At 43.6% G+C, this 12,537-nt stretch overlaps 1 protein-coding gene across 2 annotated transcripts in view; it reads right to left on the bottom strand.

Moving 5' to 3' along the window:
* Positions 1-1,448: 1,448 nt before the first annotated feature.
* The window catches only part of cdh6 (cadherin 6), a 90,093-nt gene continuing 79,004 nt past the window's right edge, over positions 1,449-12,537 (bottom strand). Inside the window, exons 12-13 of one of the 2 annotated variants that reach the window (XR_013845025.1) lie at positions 5,619-6,581; positions 1,449-5,309 (exon numbers count right to left, since the gene is read on the bottom strand). Coding sequence is in view for 1 of the 2 variants with exons in the window: in XM_080033989.1 (XP_079890115.1) it covers positions 6,019-6,581 (563 nt within the window). In the remaining variant the exon portion in view is untranslated. Of the gene's footprint in view, positions 6,582-12,537 lie in introns of both variants that reach the window. The other variant, XM_080033989.1, reaches the window with a different exon arrangement.

A 12,537-nucleotide genomic window follows, 5' to 3' on the forward strand; every position in this document is an offset into this window, starting at 1 on the left:
TCAGACCTCGCCCGCTCTTTGTGAGGTGGCTTGTTGAAATCTCCCACGATGTGTCGAAGCTGAGAAAAAGTTGTAAAGACTTTGAATGAAGCCAAAAAAATGACACTGCTTCAAGGCAACATTCAGCTGCACGCGAACCAACCAAGTTAAGAGAATGTGCAGAGCATGGTATGAAGTCAGCATTAGGATTTTCCTTTCTTATTCTAGCCTGAAGTCCAGAATACTTCCCTGCCATATTGCTGGCATTGTCATACCCACGGCAATCCATCAAATCAATGTCCAGATCTTTTAACGCACACTTCAGCGTTGTCTCCATTTGTTCTGCGCCATGGCCATGCAGTATGAACTTTAAAAACCTCTCAACAGGCTCCCCACTCTTCTTCTGGACATAGCGTAAAATCAGAGCGAGCTGATCAACGTGAGTGTAGCTGTCTCAGAAGCATATTTTATTTTGGTGATAATTAATGAATATAGAGCTAAATAGGTGTGGCGCAGCCGCCATCTACTGGTGAGAATGTGTATTGTTTGTGACGTGCGTTCACGTGATGCTGTCATTCATGCTGGCAGAATAAGGGCTGTCAATCATGCTTTTTCGCGGTACTCTCCCTGGATGAAAATGACGGACAATATTATTTAAAGCTAACTCTTCCCAACAAAAGAAAGAAGGCGCACACGGTATGTTTGTCAACTTTGTTTAATATGTTTGTAATGTGTAGGATATTGTATTTATGTGTATTTACAATATTTCTGTTTGTATTTTTCTTATATAGTTTTTCACGGTGGTGATGTTGACACAAAATGGAGGAATAAAAACCAAGTCAATCTAATCAGTGAAGCGTAGTTCTTCTACAATGAGTTTGGGAACAGTTATAGTGAGTAACATCGGGTGTAGAGTCCACAATGATGGAGAACGAGAGTTACGGGGTTTCCCTTAAGGGTTTCCCATGGACTTATTGTAAGGGGTTTCCCATGGGTTCCCCCAGCGCTGTGGAGAGAGAACAACACTATGGTCTCACGCAAACTTTTTATTTTTACTTTGAGTGCCGTCTTCTCTTCATTTTCTGAAGAAAAAGCTAAGCCCAAATCGTTAAAGTGTCGAGACGTTTCAAACAACGTATCAGCAGCCATCTTTGTTGTTCACTATCAACAGCTTTGACGGCTACGATATGATTGGTAACTCGGATTTCCCGACATAGTTAATGAGCTCCAATTGGTCCGTCCACAGAGTTTAGCTGCGGAGCTAATTGAAATGAGTTAGCGGCGAGTCTGGATTTTCAGGGTAGTAGTTAAAAGACGCGGGGAAACAACAACTGAGCTTTATGTCAGCTGCTGGTGCTGGGAGTAAATAACTGGAGGAGCAGCGGATCATACTTTTTCACTTTCACTGTAAAAGTTTATTTTGACCAAATGAAAACAACTTGATAATACATCATACACTGACGGTAGACTGCCAACAGCCACTTTCACACCTCCAAAAAATTACATTAAAAAACACCTGTGGATGGGATTTTTGATTTTTTTCCCCCTCCCAGAATATAATCAGAGTCCTATACATATTTGGTACAAAAAGAATGAAGTACAATATAATGAAAAAAATTATGTGGACACAATTTCTTTGAAGCCTTGAGAGCACAACCACGGTCACAAAACACATGTGGAATCAAACTGCTGTTTTATTGGGACTGCCAGAACACACAATATAAAAATCAAATAACACTGAATCAGTCAATGATTTTCACTTCTCTCATACAGCTCCGGAAAAAATGAAGAGATCACTTCAAATGTTCAGTGTCTCTTGTTTTAATATGTATAGGCATTATGTTCGAGTAGAATGAACATTTTGATTTTATAATATAAACTACTGACAACATTTCTACCAAATTCACAATAAAAAATATTGTCATTTAGAGCATTTTCAGTAAGGAATGTAGAGATAAAGATTTAAGAAAAATCCAGACTGGTCTCTTAATTTTTTCCGGGGCTGTATATCCCTCATGTCTTTTTTTATTGTCTTAGCACTGAAGTTTACTGTTGTGATCTGGAGCTTTTTGTGGTGAACACTCTTTCTTCTGTGGTGGCTTTGTTACAACACTTAACAACCAAACTTCTGCCAATGACACAATGAGAGTAGGCTGAATCAAGCTGAGCAGGTGAAGCCCCAAATAACAAGAACTCCTTTATTGTTCTTGTCTCACACAAACAAACATTGATGAGCATCAGTATGAAACTCATAGTTCAGTCTCAGCCACGGTGACACATTGGATCTGTAATGCTGGCTTTGAAGCAGCTTTAAATGACTAACACACAATCGGTGTCTTAATGCTTAATAAACATTAACTAAGCATTAACTTACAATGGATAACTGGTTGGATTATGCTTAATAAGCATGAACTAACTGTTGTGCTTAGTTAATGCTTAATTTATCATTAGTTTACTAAGCATAGTCAACGCATTAACTAACTGTTAATAACTAAGCATTAACAGTTAGAAAATGCTTAATACGCATTAACTACGCTTTTACTAACCGTTAATATCATTAACTAAGCATGAACCTACTGCTATTTAATGTACCCTTATTGTATTGTAATAGTGAGCTTTAGCAGTGCTGCTTGGTAGACAGGCTAGTGGTTTCCCTCAGTAAAGCTCAGCGGTGTTAGCCTTGCACCGGCCGCCTACCTACATCCGCTCAATTTTCATTTCCCTTCAGTAGTCAGTCTGGGTCTGCGGTATATTCTTAGGTTTTCTCCAGCCAGATTTTTGACGGTCCAATCAGCGAACAGAGGGAGTGGCTCAGAAGCCGGCGCATGACATATGTCACGACCAAACGTTATGCGATTGGTTGGCAGATCCAGAGTGGCACTGGGCAGATCCAATAGTTTTAAACTTCAACAGACACCCGCCTTCAAGTGAGTTAACGTTTGTCAATTGAGGGATTCCAGACCTTCTGTATAAATGAAATTAAGTACGGTGGTCTGGTAGGACCAGGCTACAGCGGTGTCAATCTAACAGGGAGTATCTAACTCTCTGATGGAAGAAGACAGTCGGAGAAATCCCCAAACTGCTGTAGCATTGGTTTGACAAAAGCGTTGCCACATCATTACATTGTACTTTGTTATGGCTAACATGTTAGCAAAACACTTGCTTACATCTAGCACATTCCAATATAGCATCCACCTGGAGTTTGGTCTCCTTTTAATATGTCTCCTACCTACAGTACTGCTTCCCTATGTTAACCAGCGAGTCGTTACATGTCTGACTCCACAGTTCCCTGATGCTATACACATATTATAATGTAGAGGCTTTATTTCACTTTGGCGGTAGTATCATTACAACATTAACCATAGTAGCTTACTATTTCTACTTATTTGACACCTGTTTGTGCCCCGTTCAGCCTGACGTGCTGTGGAACAAATGGAAAGCTGAATGTGATTCATATGTGTGTGTGGCGGTTAAGTTGTATACTTGTTATTAGATCTAGGCTGTGTTCGGAAAGCCATACTAACGTCCTCCCTCCTACATACTCAACATCTATATACTACATACTGTCTACTTAAAGATCGATGTGTATGCGAGGTGCGTCAAAACATTCACACTGAAGTATACCAAGCGATACAGAATTTCTTCTTCTTCTTATAAGATTCCGACGCTGTTTAGCGTATTACCGCCCTCCACAGGTTAGATATAGAACTAGATTTTTTACATACAGTCCTGTGTTGTGCAGGAAATGCAGAATTGTAAATAAAGAATAAAAAGAAAACCTTCCTTGTCGTTTGAAAAGACGCAATGCATTGTGGAGCGGTTGAGTAGGAAAAGTATCCAATTGATGCATACCCAAAATCCTTCCTGGAAGTTAGTACCCATCTGGGCAATTCTCGCATACCCAAACCGTCACATACTCAAATTGAAGTCAAAATTAGTATGAGTAGGACGTTAGTATGGCTTTCCGAACACAGCACTACTGCGCTAACCAAACGGAGACACACCGCTAGTCCTCCATTGTGTGTTGTATGAGGCACATGTTCATTGAGACAAAGCAACAATGGCCATGCGTTGAGGTGTGGTGATGACATCATTGTTGTCACTCTCAGTGACCTTAAAACTGTTTGTGTTTGGACGAAAGGCAAAAAACAAAGAGGAAAATAGTAGTTTAAAAAAATATCTGTACACATAGTAGACAAGGTCAAAAATGACTAGACACATTTCTGGCCATAACACTTTTCATCTGCACTGCATCGGACTCCTTTCATTCCATCAAGTCATTTGATCCGTTGCTATTACCGATCAGTGCAGCCTTTATATTTGACAGAAACCACAATCTTTGCCATACAATGTCTTTATGAGAATAAACACTTTTTAACATGTCAGTTTGGTCAAGTGATTTAAGCTCTGCCAGTGGTGTGAATGTAGAATTAAAAGTGACAGCTGTAATTTAAAGGCAAGGCTTCCCAGTGTTCCCTCCTGTAAAATATGAAGCATGTTCTCAATGAAAATATTTTTTATTCAACATACTTTTCAACATACTGGCCTGTATGATATCAGAAGATGTGTTTTGTTCTAAAAAGACTCCCAGTAAAATGTAAGACCTTAGATAGAACTTAGTGTACGACCAATATAACTCCACAGTTCTGACACAATATGCACTTAAAGGAATAATTCACCCATACGGAACCAGCGTTCTATCATTATAAAATAACTATTGTAATATAATGAATGAGGTTTTTCTTCCCTCAGTCTTCCCTTAGTCTTCCCTTGGCCCAGCTGTCCTTTTAATCCTAACCCTTACTGTGATGTCACAAGAAGGAAACTGTAGGGTTAGACAGTGAGACCATAAAACACTCTTTCTGCCTTTTCTCAGGCTAAGATGATCCGATTTATTTATTTTTTTGCACATTTATACTAAATAGGATCTCAGAGTTCAATACACCTTCATATTCCAACCGGTGAAGTAGGCCTTTAATCAAGAGTTCAACATTTTGTAATGATGCCATGAACTGTGTGCAACACAAAAAAATAACAATCAAAAAAACCTGCATAAACATAAAGAAATCAGTGCATTTAGACATATGAGTTTGTCCTCTTTTTTTTTTTTTACTCTGTGTCCCGAAGAAAGGCGATTTTTCAAGCGAGGATCCTTCAGGATAGCTCCTCTGGTTCTTTTGTACAAGACAGCAAACAAGACAAAAAGCTAGTCATGTAAGAGTCATGGGTTCCCTCCCAGTCTTCATCAATATACACACAGGTCAGCTCCAAGGGCAGCAAAAGGGCACTTAGTCAAAAAGACGAAAAAGAAGAAAAAAAACACACTCCCACTTCTCATCTGCAGAGGTAAGCGTGTGTGTGTGTGTGTGTGTGTGTGTGTGTGTGTGTGTGTGTGTGTGTGTGTGTGTGTGTGTGTGTGTGAAATAACAAGACTGGGCTTTTCTTGACCAACCTGGTTCCATACTCTCAACTTTCCTCCATTGTGTGTTCGCCCCTTAAATGTAAAAAGCCACAAGAAGAAGAAAAACACTCTGCAAAAATGCTTGTTGGTTTAACCGAGGAGAGATTAAAAGCAAAGCCTCCAATGTATTTAAAAGTCCAATCCTCAATACAAAACCCATTCTGATTCCAAACTCCACTCAGGCCTGAAATGAGTCTTTGAAGGGAGGAAACTGGAGACTTTTTTAGGCTCCACCGTTGCTGCTGGTTGATTTCACATTTCTAACATCCAGAAGTTCCCATTCTAAAAATCAGATATTAAGGACTTTTCCCCACCTTTTGAGAATGACTTGGTTATGCATTTAGGATCCGTGTGCGGTCAGGGCAAGGGTAAGAATCCTGCGGTCTTCATAACCATCCCATTATATAGAATAGACATCTACCAGCACATGTTCATCGTCATATTGTAGTGTGTATCGCCTTTCATTTTAAAATGTTTTTTTTTTTAAAGCTCACCAGGTCACACTCTCTTAACATTGAGTCTGTGGGAGTTGGGACGTTGCTGTGTAAACATCTCTCCCTGGGAAGTGACTGTGTGTGTTAGGAGAAGTCCCCGTCGTCGGCCCCGTACATATCGGCCAGTTTCCTGAACCTGGGCCCCCAGTCACTGAGGTAATGGTAGTCGTGCTCTGCTTCGGAGGAGGAGGCTGAGGCCAGAGAGCTAAGGGACTCGGCCACAGACCCTGCCCCCTCGTAGGCGTACGTGGCCAGGGAGTCGTAGGGCGGCGCGGTGGGGTTACAGTCGTTCTCCAGCACCCTCTGGTTGATGAAGGCGCGCACGTCTCCGTTGTCCTGGCGCATTGTCGCAGTTGCCATGGGGACCGGTGACATCATGGAGGGGGCGTGGCCAGGCCGACAGTACAGCAGCGTGTCAGAGGGTATGATGTCACGTCTCTGTTTGGCAGCAGCACACTCCTCCAGGGCCACGGCGGCCGGGTGGCTGTCGGGGTGACGCAGCGCTCCGATGTCAAAGGCCTGCGTGTCCTCCTCTCCTCCGCCCTCGTCGTTGTAGCTCACCACGTTGTCCCTCACGTCCTCCTTGGAGATGATCAGAGGCTCCTGCTTCCTCTGGCGCTTCAGGGCCGTGAACAGCACAACCAGCACTGAGGGAGGGGGGGGGGGACAAACATATGGTTATATAGTGAACAGCACCACCAGCACTGAGGGAGGGGGGGGGGGGACAAACATATGGTTATATAGTGAACAACACAACCAGCACTGAGGGAGGGGGGGGGGACAAACATATGGTTATATAGTGAACAGCACCACCAGCACTGAGGGAGGGGGGGGGGGGACAAACATATGGTTATATAGTGAACAGCACCACCAGCACTGAGGGAGGGGGGGGGGGGACAAACATATGGTTATATAGTGAACAACACAACCAGCACTGAGGGAGGGGGGGGGGGGACAAACATATGGTTATATAGTGAACAACACAACCAGCACTGAGGGAGGGGGGGGGACAAACATATGGTTATATAGTGAACAACACCACCAGCACTGAGGGAGGGGGGGGGGGACAAACATATGGTTATATAGTGAACAACACAACCAGCACTGAGGGAGGGGGGGGGGGACAAACATATGGTTATATAGTGAACAACACAACCAGCACTGAGGGAGGGGGGGGGGGGGACAAACATATGGTTATATAGTGAACAGCACAACCAGCACTGAGGGAGGGGGGGGGGGGACAAACATATGGTTATATAGTGAACAACACCACCAGCACTGAGGGAGGGGGGGGGGGACAAACATATGGTTATATAGTGAACAACACAACCAGCACTGAGGGAGGGGGGGGGGGGGGACAAACATATGGTTATATAGTGAACAGCACCACCAGCACTGAGGGAGGGAGGGGGGGGGGACAAACATATGGTTATATAGTGAACAACACAACCAGCACTGAGGGAGGGGGGGGGGACAAACATATGGTTATATAGTGAACAGCACCACCAGCACTGAGGGAGGGGGGGGGGGGACAAACATATGGTTATATAGTGAACAGCACCACCAGCACTGAGGGAGGGGGGGGGGGGACAAACATATGGTTATATAGTGAACAACACAACCAGCACTGAGGGAGGGGGGGGGGGGACAAACATATGGTTATATAGTGAACAACACAACCAGCACTGAGGGAGGGGGGGGGACAAACATATGGTTATATAGTGAACAACACCACCAGCACTGAGGGAGGGGGGGGGGGACAAACATATGGTTATATAGTGAACAACACAACCAGCACTGAGGGAGGGGGGGGGGGACAAACATATGGTTATATAGTGAACAACACAACCAGCACTGAGGGAGGGGGGGGGGGGGACAAACATATGGTTATATAGTGAACAGCACAACCAGCACTGAGGGAGGGGGGGGGGGGACAAACATATGGTTATATAGTGAACAACACCACCAGCACTGAGGGAGGGGGGGGGGGACAAACATATGGTTATATAGTGAACAACACAACCAGCACTGAGGGAGGGGGGGGGGGGGGACAAACATATGGTTATATAGTGAACAGCACCACCAGCACTGAGGGAGGGAGGGGGGGGGGACAAACATATGGTTATATAGTGAACAGCACAACCAGCACTGAGGGAGGGGGGGGGGACAAACATATGGTTAAATAGTGAACAACACAACCAGCACTGAGGGGGGAGGGGGGGGGGCCATACAAACATGTGGTTATATAGTGAACAGCACCACCAGCACTGGACAAACGCACGCATGCACCAGGGAGGGGAGAGTGCAAATATGTGTCTACACTTATTTAATCAATTGTGATTAAGTTCCATTATTAAATTGTTGTATTTAATCAACTGCAAAAAAGAAAAGCACATGCTGATAGGCCATTGAAAAAGCCATAACTGTCCACCACCATCCATAAGAGAATGGTGACGCCTCTCACACACCTGGGGCCTGCAGGTGTGTTCTACTAATACAAAACACATATTTAATCTCACATGGCGACTCCGTCACTACGCAACAAGTCAGCTCAGTCACATGGAAAAGCCTATGTACTTCTGCTAACACTTTACAATAAGGGTACATTAATATACAGTTAGTTAATGCTTAATTAATGTGTTTAAGCATCAACTAAGCAGTTATTAACGGTCAGTTAATGCGTAGTTAATGTTTATTAAGCTTTAAGTACGCTTTAACTAACAGTTAATTGATGTACCCTTATTGTCAAGTGTAACCATTCATTTAGAAAAATGCAAAGTGTTGCTATTTGATTTGCAGGCTCTGACCTCCTCCATCTCCACAGGCTAGCAGCTAGCTTAGCACGTGAAGGATTGGGGAGGGAGGGAGGGAGGGAGATAAGACATTCCCCCCTGAGATATAGAGCCCTGGGGTAGAGGTGGGCGGTAGTGACAGCAGACTAGCATGGAGCTGATTGGTGTGGCAGGAGAAGCACTCACAGTCTAAGTACATCAAAGGGCTGCATTAGACATACTGTGTGTCTCAGTGGACTGCAGTTGGGCTGCCTGCATTAGTTTTACCAGCTTCATTTCATTCAGTAAGAATCCCAACATGATCTTTTTACTCTCCACTTACACAAATCCCACAATATAATAATAACAGCAGGACAATTCGATTAAGCCCCTATCTCACTGGGCTGCGACTGTTTGCGACAAGTTGGAGACACAAAATTGCGACAAAATATGCGAATTAGCGACAATTTTCACTTGCAGTCTCACTGAGTTGGTTCCTCACGACACGTTTGCGAATGTCCTGCCCAACACTTGCCGGGAGGTCGCATTTATGTCTCGCGAACGTCTGGCGAGCGTCGCACGAACGGAATGTTAGTCTCATTTTTGTCTCAAATCAGTCACAATTTAGTTTCATATGTCGCCAGACCCTCGCAAAGTTGTCTGACATTGCTCGCACTTTCTGACTCGCGGAGACTAAATTGAGAAGGGTTTGCAACGCGTTTGAGACACATGCGACCACTCTGAGACTATTTTGAGACTAGATTTGTCGCACACTTTTTTTGAACATGTTCAAAATTCATGCGACAGGACTGCGCGGCTCTGCGACTCATGCGAGGAAATTGAGACCTCCGCGAACGTTTGGAGACAGTTTAGAGACTCCCTCGCGAATGCAGTCTCCAACTTGTCGCAAACAGTCGCAGCCCAGTGAGATAGGGCCTTTAAAAACTGTTTCTTTCCCTGGGCCATCAGGTCCTTGAACTCATGACGTGTGTGTGTGCGCACTATGCTGGATAAACAATGTATATATATTGCTATGTTTCTCCTTTTATTCTTTGCTATTTAATTAATTAACTTATTACTGTTGTCTTTCTTAATATTTATTAGGCACTGGCCGAAGTAGCACTGCAATTTCATTGGATACCTGTTATGCAATGACAAGAAAGATTCTATTCTATTCAAGTAAACAGAATAAGAGTTGGTGTGATGGTATGGTCCCGACTCAGGGCAACAACCGGGTAAAGATGTAGATGTAGGATGGATGGGCAGGTGGATTTGACACAGGGCTCAGCCATGAGCGATCAGGCACACCATCTGATTAGCTCAGCTCATTCAGCTTGGGTTGTTATTAAGGAAGAGCACAGGGGCAAGGACTGCTATTCACATGGTGACGCTGGAGTTGTGTTATGAAAAGATTTGTGTGTGCACGTGTAGGCAGTGTTTGTGTGTGTGCACGTGTAGGCTGTGTGTGTGTGTGTGTGTAGGCCGGTGATGCCTGGCTGCTCTCTTCTCTCTGTACTCATGTACTGTGAGTGTAAACTGCTGCACAGCACTGCCCACCTCTCAAACACACATACAACTACATGACTTATCTGTAATTACTGCTGCTGTAAAGTCACACTGTACCATAGCATACGTAATTTGGTTGGTAGCTTTTGATTATACAGTACAATCCATCTAGACATAAGAGTATGTTCTTCAATTTGAAAGTTTGGCAGGTCACTCATATAATTACTTTGAAGAGAGAGAGACAGAGAGAAAGAGAGAGAGAGAGAGAGAGAGAGAGAGAGAGAGAGAGGGGGGAGAGACAGAGAGAGACAGAGAGAGAGAGAGAGAGAGGGTGGAGAGACAGAGAGAGACAGAGAGAGGGGGGAGAGAGAGAGAGAAAGGGGTGTGGGCAAGAGAGGGAGGGAGTTTGCAAATGTGGACGGAAAATGATGAAAATAAATTTGAATGTGTATCCACGTCCTCACTGCCCTACACCATTCTAAAAGGACTGTGTGATGAACTGCTCATAAGCCAGTGAACATCTTTCACCCATGTGTGCGCGCTGTCTCACTCTCTCATCCTCTCCTCTGCATTCTCTTCATGCTCCACCACAGTGCTCTCTTCACTGTGCATTAGTTGGTGCTACGGCTGCTTTGACATATAGTTCCTCTGTCTGTACAATGCTCCATGGTTGGGGGTTTGATATTGTTCTAAAAAAATGATTATGACCATTGATGCAAAAAGCACAAATGTCCCGCATCATTTAGTATGGCGTCATTACATGGACTGCCTTTGCCCTGATTGACTCCTAGCGTCCCCCCTGTGTGTGTGTCCGTCTACTAAAGGCTGCAATGAGTGTACTTTGAGAGGCATCAATATGGATTCATTTTACCCACATGCCCAGTGGTCTGTGACTGCGCCTCATGAATAAGAAGATAAGGGTGGATGTGGCGGAGGATGAGATGCATTCATTTCCATACAGGGGTTTGGATGGTGTACTAGCAGCAGCAGCAGCTATATAGACTGTAGCTCTCATTGTTTTTTCATTACGGCAAATGAGAAAGCACATAAGGGCTGCATCATGTGTCTATAATGCTGGCCCAGTGGGAGTATAGACATGCTACAGGCTGTGTGCACCTGCATTTCAATTCATTTTCAGATTTCATTTATACATATGAGGGCTCCGGAGAAATACATCAAGAGGTCCTCTCTGTTGTTTTCAATGCAACATTTTTAAAGGGGGAGTCAGCGATTCTGAAGAACAACTTTTGCCAAAATCATTGAATATCTCCTCACCTGTCCCTACTGTGCCTTAACGCAGTGTTTATACATAGCTTAAAGGTGAAGTAAGCGATTTATTTATGTTAATATAAGTGTTAAATTGCTCTTTATTCATACAGTGATCACTTATATAGTGTGCACGTTTCATAAAGCCGATCTCTCAATCACCCGCTCAGCATACTGATAACCAATCAGAAGAGAGAACGCTACAAACCGACACCCGTCTCACTGCCGGTGCACGCGCAGAGCGACAGGTGCGTGAATGTGTATGCACCTACAATGTCGGAGCAGGTAAAAATCCTTCCCAATGTCTGTTTTGATGGTTTTTATCATGTTTTACCACACTTATGGATCTGAGATGATGCTAGATAACTCGCTGCTTGAAGACTGCAGTGCATTAATGTGGTGACGTAGGGACGAGCGAGGGGACTGCTAACTGCAGTAACTAACAGGAAGTTAGTTAAAGAACCATTCCACTTACTGAACCTTTAAGCTCTGCAAAGAGGCATGTTTCTGTTTAAGTTGGGACCTTTTGTTTACAGATCCTTTGTTGACATACTACTTTACAGAGCCTAGGCCCTAGGCTGTGTATTTATCCCATATTGTTTTCAACACACACACACACACACACACAGTACGGACAGTTAGTGGATCGTGAGGAGATATATTCACTGATTTGTACAAACAGTGATTTTGACAACAAGCGTTTGTTCCTTGTAGAGTATGTCTTACGGCTGTGACTGATGGTTTTTATTATAACCCATCATTTTTCCAATTAATTCACTGAAATGTCATGAAGCTTCCCAGAGGCCAGGGTGCTCTTCAAAATGTCACAGTAAATTACACAGACGATCCTCCACAGAATGTTGGCCAATTCTTTAAAAAAAAAATCTTTAAAAATGAATTATTACAACTATTTTAACAACTGACTGATCATTTTTTTCAGCTCTGATATTGAATAGAGTTTGTGATCAGAGACATAGCGCACACAGTTTTCTATGCCTCCGCGTCTGGCTGTGTTTTATAGTTTGGTTTTCAATTAAAAAAAAGTTTAAAAAAAATTCCA

This window comes from Ammodytes marinus, assembly GCF_949987685.1.
Source record: "Ammodytes marinus genome assembly, chromosome: 9".
Taxonomy (NCBI): Eukaryota; Metazoa; Chordata; class Actinopteri; order Uranoscopiformes; family Ammodytidae; genus Ammodytes; species Ammodytes marinus.